Genomic DNA, 27,182 nt, shown 5'->3' on the forward strand with positions numbered 1-27,182 from the left:
TTGATTCCCAGCACCCATATGGCTACTCACAACTGTTAGTAATTCCGGTTCCAGTGGGTCTGGTGCTTTCTGGCCTCTGTAGGCACCGCATGGCCATGACACACAAATATACATGCAGGTAAAGCACTCATACACATTTTTTTAATTAAAAAATTATATTGGGGGCTAGTGGCAGAGCCTGTACTTGGCAAATCTAAGTCCCTAGAGCTTAGTTCATAACAGTGAAAGCAACAAAAATAAAATTAACAATTGGTGCTGCGTAAGTCCAACCAGACTATTCCCCTGGCTGTTAGCATCTGTCTCTACAGTTTATGTGCAAGTATTCAGTGGCAGGAGCTTTCCCCTGATACACTTTCTGCTTAGAGCTACCAGTTTTGTGTTGCCAGGAATTTTGTTTCTACTATGTTACGATGTTAGCAGTGGTTCTCAACCTGGGAGTCTCAACCCCTTAGGCAAACCTCAGTCTCCAAAAATATTCACATCATGATTCATAACAGTATAAAATTACAGTTATGAAGTAGTAATGGAATAATTTTGTGGTTGGGGTCACCACAGCATGAGGAACTGTACTAAAGGGTCCCAGCATTAAGAAGGGTGAGAATCACTATGTTAGTGATTCTAATATTATAAATCCTGAGACATGCAATTTTAAAATCAAAACTATTAAGTAATTAAGTAATTATCTCTATACTTTATTCTTCAATTTTCTCTTCTTGTTTTGGACAGATTTCCAGTCATGTTTGATTTGTATTGCTCGGCGATTACCTCGGCCTCCAGCTATTACAGGCGTAGAGTCCTTTATGACCAAGCAAGATACTACAGGTATTCAAAAAATTAAAAATTCTCCATAGATATTAATAATGTAAACTTAGCAACGATGATATCCAAATGTAATATTCATCCTCTACTTTCCATTCTTATATAGAAAGCATTTTAAATAGTCATCCTGATGTTGATATTTAGATACTATAATTGTTGTCATGGGCATCATACTGTAGAGACCATTCATATATCTGGACCATCTTTATAATCAAGGAAGAAATTTGAATTTGTAAACATATGTAACTATACATTTGCAAATGTATATAAAATATGGTGGGTTTGATATTCTGTTTAAAAGTATTTGGTGGGGCCATCCAGAAGGTTCAGTGGGTAAAGGCATTTTTGCTGCAAGTCTAATGACCTGAATTTAATACCTGAACTCACATGTAAAAAAGGGAAAACCAGTTCCTATCACAGACAAAGCATACACACACACACGTCACCCAAATAAATACGAGTAAAATATGTAATGTATTTGACAAGTAAATATCAATGATAAGAGGTAACCATACCAGTAGGTGTATTCCTGTATTCCTATGCCCCAGCTCCTAGATGGGCTGAAGCAATTGCATCACTTGGACCCACACATTAGGACAAGACTAAACAGCATAGCAAGACCTTCTTTCAAAGAAGCACAAAGTGAGTGCTATAGTTCCATATTGTGGTGTATTTTTGAGGATCGTTTTTGAAATTATTGTGGTAATTCCTCAAGGTCTTACTTGAGGGTTGAGCTAATATTGAGCCATAGAGCATCAAGTATGAAAAGTGCCACGTGTCCTAAGTGTTTGCACTGGAAGTGGTCAGTGTGGCAGGGCCTTCCTTACAATGAGCACTTCTGACTCTGGAAACAGATGGACCAGGTCTAACCTTAGTAGGACCCAGAGGTAGGCAGTAGGGGTGCCTGAAAATAATGCTTTCTTCTTAAGAGCCCCTTAAGATTTGATTCCCATCTTGGACAAATCGCAGCTGTTGTTTGAAATTTCTCAAGGCGTTTTACTCGCTAATTCACCTTCACGGTGACATTCAGGTTTTCACGTTCCTGCATACTCAAAGGCACACCTCCCAGTCACCACCCTAATTGTAAAACAGAGGTATAGATGGTAGAGATATATTTTTGAGAAGAAATTTTTAAAAATGACTTCAACTGACTTTATTCTTTCTTTGTCCATTTTAATGTACATGGCTTTTTTCCCATTCTGTTTTGGTATTTTTGTTTTCAAGACAGAGTTTCTCTGTGTAGTGCTGGCTGTCCTGGAACTCTCCCTGTTGAGATCCACTGTGCCTCTGCCTCCAAGTGCTGGGATTAAGGCAGTGCACCACTGAGCCTATCTTCATTCTTTAAAGATTCTTTTATCTTTAACAACTTTTAGCTCTTAAAAATCTGGTATTCTTGTGTTATGTGTTGTATTCTTTATTTTTAAACAAAAAGTTACAAATGCTTTTTCTAAAAAGAAAGTGAGAAGTAAATTAGCACAGATATGAAAAAACAGTAAGGAGAGGCTTGGGAGTGTGGAGAGACTGCACCCCTCTCCATTCCTTTCCCAGTCTGCCACAGATCATGTTCACGTGAAGGGACTGCACCCCTGTGTAACTCTTTTTCAGTCTAGCATGGATCATGTTCACTTCCATTTTCTTTCATGAGCCACACTGGAAAAATTCAATGAGCCCTTACTGAAAGCCAGAAATATTTTATATGGAAGAAAGGATGTTTCATTGACAATGAAAACTGGTCTTTTGTCAGTAACTGATTAATATAAAAAGAAGTCAAATAAAGGCTTTATGAGACATAGAATGAAAACCTGTTGAGAAGGATGTTTGTCAGGCTGTGTCATGAGAGACTTAGTGAACAAGCCAGTAGTGTAGCTCAGTGGGGCAAAGGCACCTGGCATAGCATAGCAGCCCGAGTTCTATCTCCATATCCCACATAAAGGTAGAAAGAGAGTACTGATACCACTAAGTTGTCGCATGACCTCCTTTCATGCCCCGTGGCACATGCACCTACACACACAAACACATTACACACAGTTAGCAGTAGGATATTTCATAGACAGTACTTTTCAACATATTCTCATTTCTGTAAGTAAACTACTACATTAAATCAGAAGAATTTAAAATAGAAATTTCAGCTGCACCAATTATAAATAGATAAAAATAATCATGACCATTTAAAATAAGAAAATTAACTTTTCAATAATTGTTCAACTAAAAGGGACCTCAGAAATAACAGATTCCAAAGTCTGGAGAGATGACTCAGCAGTTAAGAGCACTGGCTACTTTTGTAGAGGACCTGGGTTTGATTCCCAGCACCCACATAGAAGCTCACAACTGTAACTCCAGTCCCATGAGATTTGATACCCTCTTATGGCCTCCAAGGACACCAGGCACACACAGGATACTCAGACAAAAAAAAAAAAACACATACACATAATTTTTGAAAATAAGCAACTTACTTGTTTTCTGAGTGGGAAATGGCAACCAATTGCTAAGAATGAAAATATTTATCCCCAATGAAATATTCTCCTTTTATACTACATTACCTTCAACCACAGTACTGTCCTTCACCTCTTATCCCAAGTTACCAGAGAAATATAGTAAACTTAAAGCTAGTATTTTATTATATCATAGAGTAGAATTTACTGAATACTAGTGAGGTAAAGTAAATATTGAATACTGCATTTTAATGTTACTTTTTAACTATATGTGGAGTGATTTATTTTTGAGACAGGGTTTCCCTGCATAATAGCCCAGACTGTCCTAGAATTCTCTCTGCAGATCAGGATAACCTCAACTCATAGAGATTTGCATGCCTCCGACTCCTGAGTGCTAGGATTAAAGGCGTGCACATATGCCTGGCTTCGTGTCCCTTTTTTTTTTTTTAAGTCCTCCTTCTGGGTTGGTTGGTTAGTTGGTGGCTGGTTCAACTTCCCTTTGGTAAACAGAGATACTCTAAACCAAACTCTTCATGGTCCTATTTTAAGCATAATCATTTAGTTTTATTGCTGAAGACATAATTACTTTTTCTTCCATAACTCCACAATTCCAGACCCCCCCACATGCACATATGCACACACCCCATCCCTTAGTCATTGCCTAAGAAGAGCATTATTGTATATGAAGATGATGTAGCAGGTGAGTTGCTGTTATGATAAACTTTTGTGTGTGGCCTAGTAAGAGACAAAAATTACATCATTAAAAATTTGTCTATGCTTTCAATTTTAGTGTTCACTAGACTCTCTTCAGACTGTTTTAAGTAACAAAATTCTCTAATTTTGAACTGGTATTCTTTCTATCTACATTTATTCCAGGAGTTGAGTGATGAGATCCTCAAGTAGAGTTGGGTACCTTAGATCCCAGATCATTACAAGTTAAAGGAAAGTTAACGAATATTTTATTAATTAGGAAACCAAATTGTGGGAGAAGAGAGTGTGTAATTTTACTTAAATGAAAAAGCATATACATTATGTAGGCTTGACTTGATTATATCAAGAGGAGGAAATACAATCAGGTATTCATAGGAAAAGAAACATGAAAATACTCAGCCTTGTTAGTAACTACAAAAATTGAAATCTGGATATCAATGAGATACCAGTTTTTCACTGAACCATTTCAAAAAAATACAGAAGGTGGTCAAGAACAAGTGATAGAGAAGATGCTGAGTTGGCAGAGCCCTTGGAGTAGGGAAGTGCTGGGGATTGAACTTGGGCTCTTGTGGGTGTATATAATAAAAATGGTCCCAAAAAATACTCTTATTAACTGAACTCTTAATTAACTGAAAAATAGCTTGCCAGAATTTTCTCAAAAACAATAGGAAATTTGGACAAATACAGCTATAGCAAATAACTGCTGAATTTTATAAAGCATTATTTCAATAGTATGATGCCTTGCAAACCTTAAGGTTTTTATTTAGTTGCCTCCAGTCTTCATTGTAGACGTGCCTATAGGAATTAACTAGAGATAAAAATGGAAAACCTGTTTCTTTCTCATATTCTTTTCACATAGTCATTGGGAAATAGCTTAGACTAGAATAATACATTTAATTTTTCCTTCTGTTACCTCATAAGTAATGCAGTTAGATGTCAGCACATAGAAAGCAGTAAAGAGGAGCAGTGTACAGGAAGTGTAATCAAAGAACAGGTCTGAGGATTTTGAACTGATACGTTTCAACAGCTCCAGATGATTTTGCTGATTTTGTATTTTGGGGAGTTGTTTGTGGTTGTTTGTAACAGGGTCTCATGTAGCCCAGGCTGACTTTAACTAATTATATAGCTCATGATGACCTTGATCTTCTAATTTTGTGTGCCTCTACCTCCCAAATGCTGGGATTACAGACATGTACCATCATGGCCTGTTCAGCAGTACTAGGAATTGACCTCAGACCTTCATGTATTGTAGACAAGCACTGGGCCAGCTGAGCTACATCCTTAGCTTTGATGTGATGTTAATACCTGACTAGAACTAAATCTCACATACTAATGCAAATGTCAATTTTCATTCTTTGTGCAGGTAAAATCATCTCTATTGATACTAGTTCCCTGAGAGCTGCTGGCAGAACTGGCTGGGAAGATTTAGTAAGGAAATGCATTTATGCTTTTTTCCAACCTCAGGGCAGAGAGCCATCTTATGCCCGACAACTGTTTCAAGAAGGTAAAACATTTTTCTCAGTTTTTTTCATTAATCTGTGTGTTACTATTGAGTAACTTTTCTTAGAATTCATAGTTTGATAAGTATTTTCTCCAAATTACAGCTTCTGTAATAAATTTTAGGAAAGGAAGAAATGGGTAAGCAAAGTAACTCATGAGTGGATCCTGAAACCCAGGATGCACATCCTAAAGACTAGGATGTCATGTGGCAGTCATTCACTCATTCATTCATTAATTCATTCATTCAGCAGATGTGTCCAGTTCCTTACATGCATAGAACACTATGTATATAAGGTGCCAAGGATACAGTGGTTGCTAGGAAGCAGGGTTGTTCTCACAGTATTTGAGGAGAATGCAGGGCAGCTAAAATCAGTGTGACCCTTATGATAATAGAAGTATAACTATTAAAAAAGTAAAGTCAGATTTGATAATTTGTGAGAGCAAGGGATTTTCTGGGTTTTTTTGTCTGTCTCTTAAAGATTTTCCCCAGGAAAATAAATGTGTCAGAGAATATCTGGATGGCAGAGATCTCTGTACCATTCATTTTAACTTCGTGCCTGTTGAAGTATGTGTCTTCTGACTTAGATTGAAGTTCTGACATTAATTATACTTACCATATCTAGGAGGTCTGTGGGAGCATAAAACAAGTATATTCCATACCCTTAAGAAGTCAACCAATATTGTCAGGAAAATAGAGGAAGTTATTTGTGAATCAAGGTCAGAAAGTTCTAAGAGATTTAAAACTAGGGGATTGTTTATGTACTTTAAAATATTGTCGTATATGGTAGCCTAGTACTCCTTTTTCAATGTAAGCTTTAATTTGATAGATTCTATTAATTGCTAGTCCTAAAATGCAATGAGATGTTTTCATTATTCTCACACCCTTTTTAATTTTGACATTTTTCCCATAACATCTGTCCTCAGTTTCCTGATGGTATATCATCCATTACATCGTAGGTTAGTTGCTTCCTAATAGGAAGAATTTCTTTTTCCTGAAAGCCATCTGTAGAAATCTCAAAGTTGTAGTTTTTCTGGAACAGAGTAGTAGTTCTCCAGAGGACTCCTTACTAAACTCCATGCCGCTCCTCAAGACTATGCAAAGAGCCAAAAATCTGTATTATTTTTAACTTTCCCAGGCAGTCCCAATGTGCATCCTGACTTGGAAGGATAATATTGATAGATTCCTTCTACTAAGTGTGAACTTTTGATTTTATCTACAGTGTTTGACTCTTGAATAGGTTTGGAACTTGGAGCACAGCCTCCACTCATTACTTAATGTGTGAAGTAGTATGTGGGTCTCTTTGATTTTTGTCATAATTTCCAAAGTCAGCCTTCCATAGCATAGCTGAGGTTTACCTATAGTTGGTATACATTTCCACTGGGGTAAAACAGGTATTTATTATACAAATGATTTAGCTTCACACAGATACAAAAGAGCCATAGTTTATAAAACATTAGGAGTCTCTGTAAATTAGGTTAATTAAAATCTAATAAGTAGTTAATCTTTCTGCATACGAAGTACAGTAATTTAGAGGACAGTGTAAAGAAAAGGAATTGTAGTCCAGCTCCTTTTCCTCGTCAGACATTTCTTAATATAATGCCTTCCACTTTTAAAGAAAAACAGAATTCCTTGATAAAAATGACTTTTATTTTTTTTCCCCTTGAAACTAAGATCACCAAAGTTCATATGAGTCTGGTTCTAGGATTTTAGAGATTAAAGACTATTTGTCAAACAGCATGCTATGGATAAAGTACATCTTCCAGTATTTTGTATTCAATAGATCTATACTGGTAAGAGAGATATAGTCTTTGAAAACATGTGCAACTCACCTGTTAAATTACCTACGGAATTAAAATCTCAGATGAGGGCCCAGATATCTTAACAGACCTTAAAAATAGTGATAAAGTTTAAGAACCATTCACCTGTCAAAGATGGAGAGAGTATTAATTTACACTTGCAGTTTCTCTGCTGCCTGTCACGTAAGGGCAGTGTGAAGCCAGTGAGACATGTTCATGGTAGAATGACTGTCATCAGACAGACAAAAGATGAGTGTATGTGTGGGGAGATTGTAAATTAGTATAGCCATTATAATGTAAAGTATGGCGATTCCTCAAAAAATGAATAAAAACAGAACTATCATACAATTTAGGAATCCCAGTTCTGGGTATATAACCAAAGGGACCAAAATCAATATAATAGAGCGATACCTGTATCCTGTTAGTCAAAAATATGAAATCAACTTAAGTGTTTATCAATGGATAAATGGAAATGAAGAAAATATTCATATATACACACACATACACACAATGAAATACTGTAAGGCCATAAAAAAGATGATACTCCTCTGATAAACCTGGAGATCATTACAATAAGTGAGAGAAGCCAAGCACAAAAATACAAGTACCATATGATCTTATACACTTACGGTGTAGAAACAGTAGAATGGTGGCTATGAGAAGCGTAGGTGGCATATGGGGCGGAGTGGGGGACTGTTGAGATGATGTTGCTAAAAGCATTACAGTTGGATATGTATGAGGGATAAGTCTTAACAGTTCTATTGTGTGCATAAACAGTATAGCTAATGACAATATATTACATTCTTTTTTGTTTTGTTTTGATTTTCGAGACAGGGTTTCTCTGTAGCTTTTTGGTTCCTGTCCTGGAACTAGCTCTTCTAGACCAGGCTGGCCTCGAACTCACAGAAATCTGCCTGCCTCTGCCTCCCGAGTGCTGGGATTAAAGGCGTGCGCCACCACCGCCCGGCAATATATTACATTCTTGAGGAACACAGGAAGGAGAATAGATATTGAGTCTTCTCACCATGAAAGTGATAATTGTGATATAGCATATGTTAATTAGCTAGATTAAACCATTCATGATGAATAAGTACTTCAAGGCATAATAATGCATAGTTAAAATGAATAGAATTTTATTTGTCCACCTAAATAAATTTAAATTTAGAAGAAAAAAGGGACAAATTTTGCTACTATATCCTTGATTTTGTGTAAATTTTTATAGTGATTACTAGACAAGAGAAAATTTTCTTCCATCTGTCATCTTTTTCCCTTTCCAATAATTTACTATTTGAAGGTAGCAATTGTTATAAAATCCTAATATTTATTAACAATTTTGTTCTTAGCTTAGTTTTTTGTTTTGTTTTGCTTTTGGCAGCTTTCTACCAAGAAAATTTATGAAGTGTTTGTTTTGTTTGAAGTTTTTTGGTGGTGGGGAGATAGAGTTAGTGCCAGAAATTGAACCTAAAACCTCATACATGCTAGGCTAGTGCTTTAGGAAGTACCCCCAGGTTTTTTGGTTTCTGTTTTGTTTTGTTTTGTTTTTTTGACCCAGCCTCTCCTGTAGCCCAGGTTTGTCTCGAACTAATTATGTGGCTGAGGAAGCCCTTGAATTCCTGACCCTTTTGCCTCTACTACCCAAGTGCTATGATCACAACAATAGACTGTGACACCTAGCTCATAAAATACTTCCAAAGGATGCTTACTACTTCATCTTCCAGTCACATTTGTGACCACAGCTCAGTCTCAGAGCACAGGGGAACACTGCTTCAACCAGACTGAAGCCATAGGTCTGCACTGAGACTGGAGAAAAGTGTATTACAGGTGGCTGCTTGTTTGTTCCCAGCCGCTTAGCCCCAAAATAATCACACAGAAACTGTATTAATTAAATCATTGCTTGGCCCATTAGCTTCAGCTTCTTATTGGCTAACTCTTATATTAATTTAGCCCGTTTCTATTAATCTGTGTATCACCACGAGGTTGTTAGCTACCAGCAAAGTTTCAGCACGTTTGTCTCCGGCAGTGTCTTCATGGCATCTCCCCAACTCTGCCCTTCTTTCTCCCAGCATACAGCCTAAGTTTCCCGCCTAGTTCTGTTCTTCCCTGCCATAGGCTCAAGGCAGTTCTTTATTCATTAACGACAGTAGGACCTCCCACACCAAAAGTGGATATTAAAACCACTTGAGGAACTTTAAACTAGGAGGAAGGTGATGTGAGTAAAAAGAAATTGGCGAAGATTTATAGGTTCTGTTCAGTTCAGACTAATACTTCAAAGAGAAGTTGAGGTTAAGATGCTTCTGGTACCCTGAGCAAGATGGATGCAGGTGACAGTTGTCAAGTCAGACTTCATGGACCTACCATACTACTAAATGAGTCTATAGCCTAAGATGTTTTCTAACAGAGAAATTAGGAAAATATAAAGCCAGGTTTAACAAGCTTTTAATATATGTAACCAGGAAACATTGTTTTGTACTTAGCTGAGTTTGATACAGGCTCTGTTTTCCCATTTTAGGAGATTCATGGCATGTTTAGGGTATTTTAAATTCTTTCATTACTCAGAGTACTTATTTTCCACAAAGTGTTTTATTTATTTATTTAGTTATTAAAAATTTCCACCTCCTCCCATTTCCCTCTCATTTCCCCCACTCCCCCTCCCTCTCTAGTCGTAAGAGCAGTCAAGGTTCCCTACCCTGTGGGAAGTCCAAGGTCCTCCCCTCTCCACCCAGGTCTAGGAAGGTGAGCATCCAAACAGGCTAGGCTCCCACAAAGCCAATCCATGCAGTAGAATCAAAACCCAGTGCCATTGTCCTTGGCTTCTCAGTCAGCACTCATTGTCAGCCACATTCAGAGAGTCCGGTTTGATCACATGCTCATTCAGTCCCAGTCCAGCTGGCCTTGGTGAGCTCCCATTAGATCAGACACACTGTCTCAGTGGGTGGACACACCCCTCGCGGTCCTGACTTCCTTGCTCAAGGGAGTTTTGGATGTTCACCTGGAAATCAGATTGTAGCCAATGTTGCCTTAAACAAGGGACAGGCAGGTTCCCAGAGCAGTAATCCCTCTTTGAACCATGTGGATGTCAAGGTCTAAAAATGTGGGTAGTGTGACTAAGGAAGTGAATTTTTCATTATATGTAATTTCAAATGGCCACATGTAGGCTAATGCTGCTGTGTTGAGCAGCTCTGTAAAGTAACCAGTGTTTCCCCGTGTAATAAGGAGATCTGAAAAATGAACAAGATAAAGAAATGGATAAAATGGAGTAAGTAAAACAATGTAAGATGTGTTATTTGTTTTGCCTGGCCTTGTAAAAACTCGTGTAAATAATATATTGTATAATGCCACTTTTCTGCTGAAGTTGTGTTTTTCTAAATAATTTAAAAACTATAAACAGTTGAATGTTAACATAATTTTATAACTGACTATAGCAAAAATTTGCTTATACTCTTCCACAGAAGTTATCAGTGTGTATTAAAGATTCTTTTCATCCTTTGTTAATTACTGAACTTCTCCATGCACTGTGTTTGGCAAGCATGGCAGTGACTTAGATGAAAGTATGCAAAGCTTACATCCTCGTTTCTGTACGCAGGCAGCTTTATCCTACTGCCAATTCAACAGACTCTTCTGCCTCAGTCAGTACCAGACACCCAAGATAAAAGAGATCATAGCTTCTCTTATCTTGAATAGTATGTAGTATAAAAAATATTAATTGATTATCTAAAATCTCTTCAATGTGATATTTAAAGTGTAATTAAGCAGCCATAACTGGCACAGGTTTTTAATCTTAGTACTTAGCAGATTGAGGCAAAAAGAGTATAAGTTTAAGGCCAACTTGGGCTATAGAATAAATTCTGGGATAGCCCGGGCTACATACAGAGACTTTGTCACAAAAAATGAATGTATTCAAAATATTTTTTACAGGCTTAATTTTAACAGTCATTTGTGATAGTAGTTCTTGTATTTTAGTGGGTATTACCTTTTTAATCTTTATATTGACAATCTATTAAGCCTCAAGATAGAATTCTATGGTGTTACTAAAACAACAATGACATTTCAGTCCTTCCGTCTTGGAAAGTTTCTCCATATTTCACAAGCACTTACCCCAGTAACTATATTCTTGCCTGCTGCTAATAAACAGTTAAGACAGAACTTACATGATATTGCTTATAAAGCAATTTACTGACAACATAGCTTTTGTTCCTTACTAGTAATAATTAATTTTATCTTAATTTGCTTATTAAATTTTAAAAATTATAGCATCAAAAATAATATAGATATGTGTAATAATTTGTCAGATGGGACCTGAAGGATTTTCCTCAGTAAATCAAGAACTCTAGAAACCCCTTAAAATAGAAAGGATGAACCTCAAAGTGTATGAATTATATCTCAGTATTTATAATTTAAACCATAAGCCAGCCAAAGATAATAATAATAATAAAAACTTGTTAAAGATAATACTAAAGGCAAAGAAGCACTTCCCTGTATTTTGAATGGAGACCTACTAGGTTGCGGTTTGTCACAGTCCTAATTTATATCAGGAGGCAGCTGTTCAAATGAGAGTAAGTTAAAACTTGTCAAGTGGTATATTTTAAATGGAGCCCCTCCACACACACATCTCTAAACTATTCTTTGAATCACAGCAGGCAGCAATTGAGAAGGCATTTTCAATGAGGTTGTTAGTAGAAATAAGACCTAGTAGCCGTCCTTTGCCCAGCGTTCAAGTGTCAGAATTTTAACTAGGTTTTTCTTTTGTTTGAAACAGTGATGACTCGTGGCACTGCCTCCAGCCCATCCTATAGATTCATATTGAATGATGGGACAATGCTTAGCGCCCACACCAAGTGTAAACTTTGCTACCCTCAAAGTCCTGACATGCAACCTTTCATCATGGGAATTCATATCATCGACAGGTACTACTTATTTGGAGAGAAATTATAAGTTAGGCATAAGAATAGTATGATGAGTATATCCATAATTAATATTAATTATCTATCAGTATATCAACAATGGGTATAAGAGTTTTGTTATCAAGTAGCTTTGTTGTTCATAAAGGGAGACAGGAAAGGTGGGACTAAAAAAATTATTTTTTAGGGGTGAAAACATAATGGTGCCTAAAAAATTTGCAACATTCTACGTAGGCACTTACAGTCTTAGAAGAGCTCTCAGTGATTATAACATTGTTATTTTATTTTCAAGGGTTCTTTATTAGAACAACGTTTATGACTCTGGAGTTCAAGTTGACAGTTTATCATAGAAGCCTTACTCATTAGTTAAACTCTCAACTTGAAGTTTTTCAATATTCTAATTTGTTCCCTCCCACTAAGTAAAATTTATCTGATACACATAGAAAATTCATGGAATTATTCTTTTATGCTGTTATTTATTTAAAAGCCCTAAGTTATAACTGCATAAAATTTAGCATTAAAAACAAAGACATTTCCCTCACTTCATCTTTTTTCCATCTGATGTTTTGCTTATTGGAACATGGTAATGCCAGTCACAAATCTGTTGTCATAGTTACACATTTGATTAAAGAGCTCTGGTAAAACCTGAGTTCAGTATTCTGACTTTTTCTAGTTTTAGTTGAAAATATTCTTGTGAGTGGAATTAGCACAGTTCTTTTTTCATATTGTGATTTCTCTTTCAAAACATCTGCTATGTCTGCATATCACCCTTTTTAATTTTTGCATCAGTGACACAGTATTTTCTTACCCAGTCTTCCTCTTTGGAGTTGAAATACTTAAAAGCTGTAACAGGGGAGTCATAAATAAAATACTTTCTAAATAAAGGCATGGGAAGTTTCTCTTTCAAATGAAATTGTTATTACAATAATAATTGTATTTCTATTGCATATTTTCCCAACACCAAGAAAAGTTTTTTTTCACACAACTGAAACTGTCAATGATTTAAGAGCCCATAGGTGCCAATTCTAGGAAGTAGTGCTGCCCTTCACAGAGGTAATGGCAGTTCCCTGGTTTTCCTTAATTTAGGGTGGTGCAGAAACTCTCTACTTGATAGCTTGGAACATTAATGAGGCTATTGGCCTTTCTTATAATGTCATCATGAAAAAATAATAAAACAAATTAGAATGATTGAATAATAATGTATTTTTCTCCCCTAGGGAGCACAGTGGGCTTTCTCCTCAAGATGACACTAATTCTGGAATGTCAATTCCCCGAATAAACCCCTCAGTCAATCCTGGTATCTCTCCAGCTCATGGTGTGACCCGTTCATCTACGTTGCCACCATCCAACAACAACATGGCCTCTGCCAGAGTAAACCGCCAACAGAGCTCAGACCTTAATAGCAGCAGCAGTCATAGTAATTCTAGCAACAGCCAAGGGAGTTTTGGATGTTCACCTGGAAATCAGATTGTAGCCAATGTTGCCTTAAACCAGGGACAGGCAGGTTCCCAGAGCAGTAATCCCTCTTTGAACCTCAATAATTCTCCTATGGAAGGTACAGGAATTTCCCTCACGCAGTTCATGTCTCCGAGGAGACAGGCTAATTCTGGCTTGGCAACAAGGGCTAGGATGCCAAACAATTCATTTCCTCCAAATATTCCAACATTAAGCTCCCCAGTTGGCATTACTAGTGGTGCCTGTAATAATAATAACCGACCGTATTCAAATATCCCAGTAACATCTTTACAAGGTATGAATGAAGGACCCAATAACTCTGTTGGCTTCTCTGCCGGTTCTCCAGGCCTTAGGCAGATGAGCTCACAGAATTCACCTAGCAGATTAAGTATGCAACCAGCAAAAGCTGAGTCCAAAGATAACAAAGAGATTGCATCCATTTTAAATGAAATGATCCAATCTGACAACAGTGCTAATGATGGCAAACCTCTGGACTCAGGACTTATGCATAACAATGACAGACTCTCTGATGGAGACAGTAAATACTCTCAAACTAGTCACAAACTAGTACAGCTGTTGACAACAACTGCAGAACAGCAGTTGCGGCATGCTGATATAGACACAAGCTGCAAAGATGTACTTTCTTGCACCGGCACTTCCAGCTCTGCCTCCACTAATCCTTCAGGAGGTACTTGCCCCTCTTCCCACAGTTCTCTGACTGAGCGTCACAAAATTCTACACCGGCTTTTACAGGAGGGCAGTCCCTCAGACATCACCACTTTGTCTGTGGAACCGGAGAAAAAGGACAGTGCATCAACTTCTGCCGTGTCAGTGCCTGGACAAGCTCCAGGAAATGCCAGCATAAAACTAGAACTGGATGCTTCAAAGAAAAAAGAGTCAAAAGACCATCAGCTCCTGCGCTACCTTTTAGACAAAGATGAGAAAGATTTAAGATCAACTCCAAACCTGAGTCTGGACGATGTAAAGGTCAAAGTGGAAAAGAAAGAACAGATGGATCCTTGTAACACAAACCCAACCCCAATGACCAAACCTGCTCCCGAGGAAGTTAAACTGGAGTCCCAGAGCCAGGTGGGTGATCCTGGCTTCACAGCATGGGCATTTATCATCATCATCATCATTATTATTATTATTATCATTATTATTATTTCTATTGAGCTATACATTTTTCTCTGCTCCCTTCCCTTTCTCCCCCTTTCCTTCTACCCTGTTTTATGCTCCCCATGCTCCCAATTTACTCAAGAGAGCTTCTCTTTCCCTCCTTCCGATATAAATCCATGTATGGTCTCTCTTAGGGTCCTCTTTGTTACTTAGGTTCTCTGGGGTTATGGGCTGTAGACTGGGTTTTCTTTACTTTATGTATAAAAGCCATTTATGAGTGAGTACATATTATATTTGTCTTTCTGGGTCTGAGTTACCTTACTCAATATGATGTTTTCTAGATCCATCCATTTGCCTAAAAATTTCAAGATGTCATTATTTTTTTACCACTGTGTAGTACTCCATTTTGTAAAAGTATCACATTTTCTTTATCCATTCTTAGGTTGAGGGTCATCTAGGTTGTTTCCAGGTTCTGGCTATTATGAATAATGCTGCTATGAACATAGTTGAGCACATGTCCTTGTGGTATGATTGAGCATTCTTTGTGTATATACCCAAAAGTGGTATTTCTGGGTCTTGAGGTAGAATGTTTTAGAATTTTCTGAGAAATCTCCATACTGATTTCCAAAGTGACTGTACAAGTTTGCATTCCCACCAGCAACAGAGGAGTGTTCCATTGACCCCATATCCTCTCGAACAGTGTTTTTGTACTTGGCCATTCTTACAGGTGTGAGATGGAATCTCAGAGTTGTTTTGATTTGCATTTCTTTGATGGCTAAGGATGTTGAACATTTCCTTAAGTGTCTTTCAGCCATTTGAGATTCATCATTGAGGGTTCTCTGTTTAGATCTCTACCCCATTTTTTATTGGATTATTTGTTATTTTGATGTCAAGTTTCTTGAGTTTTTTTGTATATTTTGGAAACCAATCCTCTGTCCGATGTGAGATTGGTGAAGATCTTTTCCCATTCTGTACACTGCCGTTTTAGTTTGTTAACTGTGTCCTTTACTTTACAGAAGAGTCTCATTTTCAGGATGTTCCATTTATTAGTTGTTGTTCTCAGTGTCTGTGCTACTGGGGATATATTTAGGAAGTGATCTCCTGTGCCAGTGCATTTAAGTGTACGTGTACTTCCCACTTTCTCTTCTGTGAGGTTAAGTGGTTGGTTTTATGTTGAGGTATTTTTATCCATTTGGACTTGAGTTTTGTGCATGGTGATAGATACGGATCTATTTTCATTCTTCTACATGTTGGTATCCAGTTATACCAGTATCATTTGTTGAATATGCATTCTTTTTTCCATTTTATATTTTTAGCTTTTTTGTCAAAAATCAGGTGTTCATAGGTGTGTAAATTGATATCCAGGTCTTTGATTCGATTCCATTGGCCCTCCTGTTTTTATGCCAATACCAGGCTGTTTTCATTACTATAACTCAGTAGTAGAGTTTGAAGTCAGGGATTGTGATACTTCCACAAGTTCCTTTATTATAAAGGATTGTTTGAGCTAACCTGAGTTTTTTGTTTTTCCATATGAAGTTGAGTATTGTTCTTTTGTCATCTGTGAAGAATTTTGCTGGGATTTTGATGGGCAGTGCATTGAACTGTAGATTGCTTTTGATAAGATTGCCGTTTTTACTATGTTAATTATACCTACCCAAGAGTATGAAAGGTCTTTCCGTTTTCTGGTGTCTTATTTAATTTCTTTCTTCAAAGAGTTAAAGTTCCTGTCACATAGGTCTTTCACTTGTTTGGTTAGATTGACCCCCAAGATATTTTATGTTATTTGTGGCTATTATGAAGGGTGATGTTTCTCTGATTTCTTTCTCAGCCAATTTATCATCTGTATAAAGGAAGGCTACTGATTTTTTGAGTTAATCTTATATCCTGTTATATTACAGAAGGAGTTAATGAGTTGTAGAAGTTCCTTGGTAAAATTTTGGGGGTCACTTATGTAAACTATCATATCATCAGCAAATAGTGAGAGTTTGACTTCTTCTTTTCCAATTTGTATCCCCTTGATTCCTTTTTGGTGTCTTATTGCTCTAGCTAGGACATCAAGTACTATATTGAATAGATATGGAGAGAGTGGACAACCTTGTCTTGTTCCTGATTTCAGTGGAATCACTGGGAGTTTCTCTCCATTTAGTTTGATGTTGGCTGTTGCTTGCTGTGTATTGCCTTTATTATGTTTATGTATGTTCCTTGTATTCCAGCTCTCTCTAAGACTTCTTTCATGAAGAGGTATTCAATTTCTTCGAAGGTTTTTTCAGTATCTAATGAGATGATTATGTGGTTTTGCTTTCTGTTTGTTTATATGGTAAATTACATTGGTAGACTTTCTGTTTGTTTATATGGTAGATTACGTTGGTAGATTTTCATCTCTGGGATGAAGCCCACTTGGTCATAGTGAATAATTTTTCTGACGTGTTCTTGAATTTGTTTTGCCAGTATTTTATTGAGTATTTTCGTGTAAATGTTCATGAGTGAGATTTGTCTGTAATTCTCTTTCTTAGTAGTATCTTTGTATGGTTTGGGTATCAGAGTAACTGCAGCCTCATAGAAAGAGTTTGACAACTTTCCTTCTGTTTCTATTGTGTCAAACAATTTGAAGAGTATTGGTATTAGTTCTTCTTTAAAAATCTTATAGAATTCTTCACTGAAACCATCTGGACCTGAGGTTTTTTTGGTTGGAAAACTTTTAATGACTGTTTCTATTTTATTTGTGGTTACAGGAAAGGTTATATTTAATTTGCTTATCTGATCTTGATTTAATTTTGGTAAGTGATGTTTGTCCAGAAAATTGCCCATTTCCTTTAAGTTTTCCAACTTTGTGGAGTACGGGTGTTTGAAGTATAACCTGATGATTCTCTGGATTTCCTCCATGTCTGTTGTTATGTCCTCCTTTTCATTTTTGATTTTGTTTATCTGAATATTCTCACTGCCTTTTGCTTAGTTTGGATATAGTTTTGTCTATTTTGTTGATTTTTCTCAAAGAACCAGCCATATCTCATTGATTCTTTGTTTTGTTTTCTTTGTTTCTATTTTGTTGATTTCAGCTCTTAGTTTGATTATTTCCTGCCGTCTAGTTCTCCTGGGTAAGTTTGCTTCTTTTTGTTCTAGAACTTCCAGGTGTTTTGTTAACTTGCTAGCATGGGATTTTTCCAGCTTCTTTATGTAGGCATTTAGTGCTATGAACTTTCCTCTTAACACAGCTTTGATTGTGCCCCATAAGTTTGGGTATGCTGTGTGATCATTTTCATTGAATTTTAGGAACTCTTTAATGTTTTTCTTTATTTCTTCCTTGACCCATTGGTAATTCAGGTGAACATTGTTCAGTTTTCATGTGTTTGTGGGCTTTCTAAAATTAGTGTTGCTGTTGAATTTTAGCTTTAAGGCATGGAGATCCAATAAGATACATGGAGTTATTCCAATTTTTTTGTATGTGTTGAGATTTGCTTTGTTACAGAGTATGTGGTCAGTTTTTGAAAAGGTTCCATGAGGTGCTGAGAAGAAAATATATTTTTTTATGTTTAGATAGAATGTTCTATAGATGTCTATTAGGCCCATTGGAGACATAACATCTGTTAGTTCCCGTATTTCTCTGTTAAGTTTCTGTCTGGCAGACCAGAAATTCTTCAAAGGACTCTGGGTAACAGCTAATTTGTGGAGCCTCTGATATGAACAAAATAAGAGAGAAATATGAGGACATAGGAAAGGTGACCTCGTTAAGGCATTTTTCTAAGGCTGCTTCTGCTGTACTCTGTATCATCAGCAGAGAACAGGAACTTAGATTCTGGGTAGCAGGTTGTTGCCTTTCCATAACATGTCCTGAGACAGAAGTGAATGAAAAGAAGCCTGTTCACAAGTGTTAGAAACTTCTATGTTTAGGATGTTGTGGAGCAGGTGTGAAAATTAATAGACAGATTCATGTATTGTGCAATTGCTTATAAACCGTGAAAGAATTTCAGGAAAAGATGAACCTTCTCTTTGAAGAGCTTTCATGTTATGTAGAGGTCTTCAAATTGAATGACACTACATCACAGTGCCGTTTATTAAGACTCTCTGTTGTGACACAAGAGTCACACTTAGTATGCCCAGGCCCTTGAGCTTCTTGAAACAGCTTGATTTTCTGCCCTGTCTCTTTGAGTATCTCTCTTCCTTAACACATTCTACTTCTGGAAAGATCCTTAACTTTCCTGAGCTAAGCCATGTTCTTCTCTCCATTTTGACTGCATGTGTGCTATTTGAAGATAAGACTGCATCTCATGTTTTAGTTAAAATAAAACTAATATTTTATTTTTTTAAGCAGAAAAATAGTTTTAAATATTAAATATATTTAAATATCAAGCTTTAAAATTAAATTTAACAATGTCTTTACAAAGTAATGTCACTGTATATCAGATAATGCCGGTAGGTCTGTCTCAGTGTTCATGTGCATACATTTCTGCTGAGTTTATACTTAAAAGTAGAATTGCACAATCCTAAATTATGCATAAACTCATTGTTAGTAGTATGTGATATTTCTATTATACAAGAATTCCTTGTAATTGTTCTATATCCTTGGTAATGCTTTGTATTGTCAATCTTTTAAACCAAACCTTTCTGGAATATGTGTATAACAGCCTATAGTTTTTAGTTCACATTCTCTGATTAATGTCCATTAATCATTTGGATATTTTCTTTTGTACATTGCCTAATCTAGTCATACCCATTATTTTAATGTGCTTTCTCTGTCTGTTGGCTTTTTTTTAATGTGTTCCTCATATATTTAAAGAATGATCCTCCAGTAGTTATATATTTGCAGGTGTCTTTTCCATGAATTGCTTGTGTTTTCATTAATGGTTAGGTGGTTATTATTTTATTTGTCTTGGTTTTTATGAAGTAAAATTTTTATTTTAATGTAGTTGAATTTGTTCATTTTCCCTGATTGCTAATGTTTCTCATACATGCATAATAAAAGCCATGCTTAAAACTGTTCATTAAAGCCTTACTTCTGGAAATAGCCCAAAACTCCATTACAGAAGAATGGATAATTATATTGTGATATGTTCTTACAGAGGGACATTACTCAGCAGTGAAAACTAAGGAATTACGGCTGCATATGAAATATAACTTTGGAAAGACTAGGACATTTAAAATAATACATGTAATTCACTTTTACACTCCAACAGGTAAAATTTAATTCAATCAAATAATGAAACTGAAGCAGGGTAAATATTTTATGCTAATTAATTATCCCACAGTACTCATAGTATAATACTACTCTGAAATAAAAGCCAACTTTCTTTTATATATACCCTCAAACAGAGGTTCTCTATTCTGTTAAGTTCCTGGGCTTTCTGATATCTCTCAAGTTTACACACTTTAAAATTTTTTTCCACAAACTTATTTATTTTAAAAAAGAAAACAAACACTCTTTTTTCATTTTACATATCAATCCGAGTTCCCTCTCCTTCCCCTCCTCCCATTCCCTTCATCTGACCCATCCACTCTGAAAGGGTAAGGCACATTGCTTTGGGGAGGATCCAAGGCCCTCCCTACTATATCTAGACTGAGCAAGGTATCCATCCAAGCACAGTAAGTTCTCAAAAAGCCAGTACAAGCAGTAGGGATAAATCCTGGAGCCCCTGCCAGTGGCCCCACAGTCTGCCCCAGCCATACAACTGTCACCCACATTCAGAGGGACTAGTTTGGACTTATGTTGTTTCCTTCCCTGTCTGGCTGGAGTTGGTGGGTTCCCATTAGCTCAGGTAAACTGTTTCAGTGGGTGAACCCATCATGGTCTTGACCTCTTTGCTCTTTTCTCACTCCTCCCACCCTTCAACTGGACTTTGGGAGCTCAGTCCAGTGTTCCAATGCAGGTCTCTGCCCCTGTTTCCATCAGTTGCTGGATGGAGATTCTATGGTGACATTTAAGATATTCATCAGTCTGGCTACAGGGCAAGTGAAGATCGGACCCCCTCTCCTCTATTGCTTACCGTCTTAGCTGGGGTCATCCTTGTGAATTCTCTAGTGCCAGGTTTCTTGCTAGCTTCATAATGGCTCCCTCAATCAAAATATCTCTTTCCTTGCTCTCATTTCTGTCCTTCCTCCATCTCGACTATCCTGTTCCCTCATACCTCCCCTTCTCCCCACCTCTTCCCCTTCCACCCTCCCTACTCCCCCCATCCCCATGCTCCCAGTTTTGTCAGGCGATCTTGTCTGTTTCCCCTTTCCAGGTAGATTTATGTATGTTTTTCTTAGGGTTCACCTTGTTACTTAGCTTCTCTGGGATCATGAACTATAGGCTCAATATCTTTTGCTTTACAGCTAGTATCCACACGCAAACTTATACAACCACTTTGGAAATCAGTATGGAGGTTTCTCAGAAAATTGGGAATCAACCTACCTCAGAACCCAACAATACCACTCTTGGGCAATATACCCAAAGGATGCTCAATCATACTACAAGGACATTTGTTCAATTATGTTCATAGCAGCATTATTTGTAGTAGCCAGAACCTGGAAAGAGCCTAGATGCCCTTCATCTGAAGAATGGGTAAAGAAAACGTGGCACATTTGCACATTAGAGTACGGCTCAGCAGAAAAAAAAAAAAAAAAGACATCTTGAAATTTGCATGCAAATGGATAGAACTAGAAAAAATTATCCTGAGTGAGGTAACCCAGACACAAACTTCTTGTCATATTTTAAAATAATATAATCATTTAAAGTATTACAGTATTTTGAAAACTAGGACAGGGGAAAAAAACACCACAATGCATCACAGCACAGCTATCTTCATATCTTCCAGCCCAAGTTTTTCTCCTATATTCACACTTCTACCAAGCTGTATTAGATAATTTGTTATTACAGTCTGCTGTATTTGAATATTATTTCATAGAGTCTAAATTTTCCCCAGTAGAATAGATAGATTATGTAAATTTTTTTGTTTTTCAAGACATGGTTTTTCTGTGTAGTCCTGACTATCCTGGAACTCACTCTTGTAGACCAGGCTGACCTCCCACTCAGAGATCCACCTGCCTCTGCCTCCCAAGTGCAGAGATTGGAGGCGTGTGCCACCACACCAGGCCAGATCATGTGATTTTATTAAAGCTCCACTCCTCTCCCTTCTCTTTTTTTTTTTTTTTCTTCGAGACAGGGTTTCTCTGTGGTTTTGGAACCTGTCCTGGAACTAGCTCTTGTAGACCAGGCTGGTCTCGAACTCACAAAGATCCACCTGCCTCTGCCTCCCAAGTGCTGGGATTAAAGGTGTGCGCCACCACCGCCCGGCTCCTCTCCCTTCTTAAATCAGCTTCTGTCACATTTGATTTCATTCTCCACCTGCAGATGAGAATATAAAATTCGTTCCTTCCAACTTTGTTTCTCTTCTCAGTTCGCAGCTGACCTTGACCAGTTTGATCAGTTACTGCCCACGCTGGAGAAGGCAGCGCAATTGCCCAGCTTGTGTGAGACAGACCGGATGGATGGTACGGTCACTGGCGTCAATATCAAGTCAGAGATGCTGCCAGCGTCCCTTCAGCCCACCACTGCTAGATCTGCTCCCAGGCTGAACAGTACGTGCTGGGGTCCACATCTCATTTCAAGTGTTTAGTAGAACTGTGGGTTAGCGTATTGTCTTGCCCCATGATTGCAGAAGCTGTTTGTGTATTGAGAATGAGACATCTTTTCATTATGCAACACTAAACATTAAACAGTTATCTTTAGACATAAGAACTTAACTCATCATTCATTTCCATTTACACTGGTTCTGATGTGTTCCACTTTGTAGCTGAGGATGACCTTGAACTCCTAACCCTCCTACCTTCATCTTTCAATACTAGAATTACAGCTTGCATTGATCTTGTCTGTTTCTAATGTAGTAAAATCCCTGTCCTACTGCAATTGATGTTATAGTGAGTGGTTGACTGTAAGGAGAGTGATTTGTGTTTTTATCCAGAGCTTCCCATAATAACACTCAGAAACACAACAAAACATGTTGTGTCAGATCATGTTTTTCAAATATTAAGTCTCTATGTTTTGATTTATGGGCTGGTGGTCCAAAAAGACTCTACCCGGCATGATGTCACACTCAATGCACTCGGGAGGAAGAGGCAGGCAAATCTCTGAGTTTGAGGTCAGCTTGGTCTACAAAGCAAGTTCCAAGACAGCCAGGACTACACAGAGAAACCTTGTCTTGAAAAACCAAAGGAAAACGAAGAAGGAGGAGGAGAAATAAAGAAAAAAATCAGAAGAAACAAAGTATGCAATAAAAACATACAGTGAGTTCATTGGTACCTGAAATAACACAGCTGGAAAGGTAAAGATAACAGTGTCATGGGAAGAAGAAAAATGACAAGAATATCTCTTGGAAATGTTATGTACAAATTAAAAAATTAGAAGGCAGAGTCAGGAAGATCACCACAAGTTCAAGGCCAGGTTGGCATGTAGTGAGTTCCAAGCCAGCAAGACTACATAGTGAGTCTCTGTCTGGAAGAAAAAAATAGATGTCAGTATGGATGGGTATATGGATATCCCTATGTATAGGTAGGTAGGAAAGTAAAAGAGAGAGAGAGAGAGAGAGAGAGAGAGAGAGAGAGAGAGAGAATATGAATGAAGGAAATGTGAAAAAAAGATTTTAAAAAATGGAAAACACAGAAGAAAAAGTTAAAGAAATTGCAAGGCCTACCAAAGAGGGCCAGTATATTAGTAACTATAAATAAACAAGTAGAAGAAGATGGGAGGAAGGGAAGAGAATGCCAAACAGAAAAATAGGGGAAATTTTCTGGAACTAGTTGAGGATGATTTTCCAGATTCAAAGGCTTCAACAGCTGCCTAACACAAAAAGCTCTCACCGTACACCTTGTCATTGTCTAATTCGAGAACATGATACATATTCTCAGTACTCTTATTTTTACAGTCAGGTAATCCCAGCACTAGGAGGGCAAGAGGCAGGCAGGTCTCTGAGTCAACACTTCTTGTTTGGCTTGATTTATAAGAGAAAAAAAAGATATCATAGCCAAATTACCTGAAAACAATTAAAACCAGTGATAAAATGGAAATCTTTAAGACAAAAAAATGACACATTGTATCAAATGAGCAATACCAAAAGCCTAACTAATTTCTATACCTAGTACCACTTAAAATAAAACAAAGATGTAAAAATGATGAAAGAACAAATAAAACAACTGACTTCCTATACCAGGATCACTCAGAAATAGGTGAAGTAAAGATGTTTTAAAAAAAAAATAATAATGGTTACCAGCAGGCTATGCTTCCCACCAAAAAAAATAAAAATAAAAATAAAAAAATAAATAAAAAAAGAGCGAATGGAGATAGGAACTCTCATCTACATAAGTATTGATGCGAACCAATAGAAGAGAGAAGAGAAAACAAGCCTTAGTAACTGGAGGAAAAGAAAGTGTGAAAAATTTATTGTTAGCCAGTAAAATAGCACAGAGAAGGCAAGAGCCAGGAATAGGGCAAAAAAGAAGCAGGGTTAAATAAAAAAGGAAAAGGGAGAGAATGTGAGGAGGGAAGATCTTTGTGGTTGTGCCTGTCATTGAGGGGGATGTCAGTTCAACACCTGGCTCTGCCCAGGAGGGGGAAAAATCCAATTATAAAATAAAAAAAAAACATGTAAATGAAATTAAGTAAATTTAAGAAGAATAAAAAGTAGAAACTAAAGATTTTTTAAATAAAGTAAAACAGTACTAAAAATATTGTGAAGTTAAAAAAAAAAAACAATGATTAAGAGCTGAATAAGTCAGAGCTGGAGGGATGGCTCAGAGGCTAAGAGTGCTGGCTTCTCTTACAGAGATTCCAGGTTCCCAGCATCCTGATGACTGCTCACAACAGTCAGTAACTCTGATTTAAGGGGTTAGATGCCTCTCTTCTTCTGGCCTCCCAGGCACCAGACATGCATCTGGTGCACAAACATATATGCAGGCAATCATTCATACACGTAGAAGTACACTATTTTGAAAGAAGAACTGGGAGAGCTCCTGCTCTACAGGGTGGTGCTGATCCGCACTGTCTCCTGCAAGGCTGCATTCACTTCAGTAGCTTCCCTTCTTTGCAGTAGCAGGACCCTCTACTGGCCTCAAAGAGCTTTATGACCTGCTTAGATTCCCCACGAGAACCAAAGTAGGCCAGAGATATCTCTCCCAAGAGTTTCAGAACATAGGGAAGACAAAGTACTGAGTCCACACAGGAGGGGCCTGGACACCCTGCCCACCAGTCTCAACTCTTTCAGACCTCTCTCAAAACAGTAGGCTACCCTAATGGATGGAGGAAAGTGTGAGAATCCAGCGTTTGTGCGACGGTCCTTTACTGTAACTATCTCATGACCCATCCTTTCTATTGCAGTGCTTTCATTTTGTTTTTCAGTTACATTCAGTATTAAATGTGCTTGCTCTCTCTTTGCTGCTATTGACATTGCTTGAGTGGTGACTTCTCACTCTCTCAGTATATTCTGAAAGACTTAGAATTTGAAAATTATGGTAGCTAGCATGTTTCTTAGCTAAAGAAGCCTCTTTTCCTGGCATTAAACCTAGATTCTGATTGCAGAGGCCTCATTTCTCAGTTGCTAAGAGGGATAGAGATTGGCAACAAGGAAACTCCTGTGGCAGCCTTGGCACCCACTTTGGGAGACTCCCTGGGCTGAACTTCTGCCATGAGTCACAGACTCACCATTTTAATCCATGGGCACATTCCAAAGTCAGCTGCATCAGAGCAGAGGTCTGGTGGCAGCTGTTCATTGTCCTTTAATTGTCCCAGCAATAGCCCATGGCCTGTTCCTGAGTTGTCCTAGCACTCTTCTGAGAAAACCCATTTAGGAAAATCTTCTCCCCTGTGTCTCAATTTAGTTGAGTTACAGCATCAGGTTTTTTTTTTTTTTCCATTTGTGCTTTATCCTTCAGACTTCATAATTCTGCTGAGGCTTCTTCCTCCTTTCCACTGTGGGTTTTTCCCTTTTTTATTTTTCTTATTTCACTGATTGCAGTTTTTGTTCTTTTGGTTGTTTGTTTGGAGCTTTCACTGTTGTTTTGGGATGGATCTTTGCAAAGCAGCCCAGGCTGGCCTCAAGCTCTCAGTTTTCTTCTCCGTCCTTCTATGTCCTTCTATCTCCAGAGCTTGTCCTTGAGAGTCAATTGAATGTTTGATAATTTGTAAAGTTATTTTTAACCAAGCGCATTTACTAAAGAAGTAATACCAAGGCTGGAGAAGTGGCTTAATTGGCACTGTGTTTACCTTGCAAACATAAGGACCCAGTCTCAATCCCCAGCACCCACATGAAAATACAATGCTAGACATGACAGCACACACCTGCAATCCCGGGACAGAGACAAGAGGTTCCCTGGGGCATGCTGGCCAAAGCAGCAAGCTCCAAGTTCAACATGAGACCCTGTGAGGCTTTGGGTTGTAGATCTCTGGTCATGAGAAAAACATCTCATGCTTTCTCTGTCTGTTCATGGCCTTATTGATGTGTCTGCTATAACCTGTAGCACAGCCTTACTCCAGGTCAAATGGAATGAGTATACATGGTGGGTAACCAGGGATCTCAGCCAAAGGAACTCTTCCTGGGATGTGCCTGCCCCATCTCCTTCACTGAGTGGGTCTGTCTGAGTTCCATTAGTCTAACTTCTTTAGCATCAGGGTTAATGAATACTCATTAGCTGTTCTCATTGAAAGGTCAACAACACACAAACAAGTAAAGTTAGGTTTCATTGGCCACATCCCATTAACACTTCTGCATTCAGAGAAGTTTTTCACTTTGTGCTGAGAAGGAAAGGGGCAATAAATGTAACTCTAAAAGCATAGTAAAACAAAAATTCTTGCTGTCATCTAAATTTTAATATGTGAGGAATCAGTTAGGTATCTTACTGAGAAGCAGTTTACCCTGGCTGGACCTTCCAGTTTAGTGTGAGAATTAAGCTTTAAATACTGGATGGTGTAGTGACCTTACAAATACAGCTAGGTTTTTGAGAGTGTCACTCTGACAGGAGTGGAACTAAGCCTAGGAATGCCATATTTTCAATGGGATCTCTTTCTTCTCTCCCCCCCCCCTCTTTCTCTCTCTCTCCAGGGCTTCTCTGTAGCTTTGAAGCCTCTTCTAGAACTAACCTGTAGACCAGGCTGGCCTCGAACTCACAGAGATCCGCCTGCCTCCACCTTAAGTACTGGGATTAAAGACATGTGCCACCACCGCCCAGCTTCAATGGGATCTTTTAAAAGAACAACTGTCCATAATACTGTCCATAATTTTTAATGCTTTCAGTAGAATTAGGGTTCCCCATATTTTAAATTTGTAATAAAGTTTTGCAATATAAATTAAACAAGTAAATAAGATGGTGAGTACCTACAAGTAACAGTAAATGGGGATGTAGCTCAGCTGGCGGAATGCTTATATAGTGTGCATGAAGTCCTGGGTTCTCTCTCTAGCACCGCATAAAACTGATCATGGTGGTACGT

The 27,182-nt window shown here is 37.8% G+C and overlaps 1 protein-coding gene across 9 annotated transcripts in view; it reads left to right on the forward strand.

Moving 5' to 3' along the window:
* Positions 1 to 27,182, forward strand: part of Ncoa1 (nuclear receptor coactivator 1) — a 219,084-nt gene that overhangs the window by 149,466 nt on the left and 42,436 nt on the right. For all 9 annotated transcript variants that reach the window (XM_050125836.1, XM_050125835.1, XM_050125834.1 and 6 more), the window contains 5 exons: positions 727 to 822; positions 5,326 to 5,466; positions 12,016 to 12,163; positions 13,375 to 14,701; positions 22,105 to 22,285. In XM_050125836.1, the coding sequence (XP_049981793.1) occupies positions 727 to 822; positions 5,326 to 5,466; positions 12,016 to 12,163; positions 13,375 to 14,701; positions 22,105 to 22,285 (1,893 nt within the window). The remainder of the gene's footprint in view (positions 1 to 726; positions 823 to 5,325; positions 5,467 to 12,015; positions 12,164 to 13,374; positions 14,702 to 22,104; positions 22,286 to 27,182) is intronic.

The sequence above is a fragment of the Alexandromys fortis genome, unplaced genomic scaffold (assembly GCF_014885135.2).
Source record: "Alexandromys fortis isolate MF-2015 unplaced genomic scaffold, M_Fortis_MF-2015_v1.1 scaffold_252, whole genome shotgun sequence".
In the NCBI taxonomy this organism is placed as follows: Eukaryota; Metazoa; Chordata; class Mammalia; order Rodentia; family Cricetidae; genus Alexandromys; species Alexandromys fortis.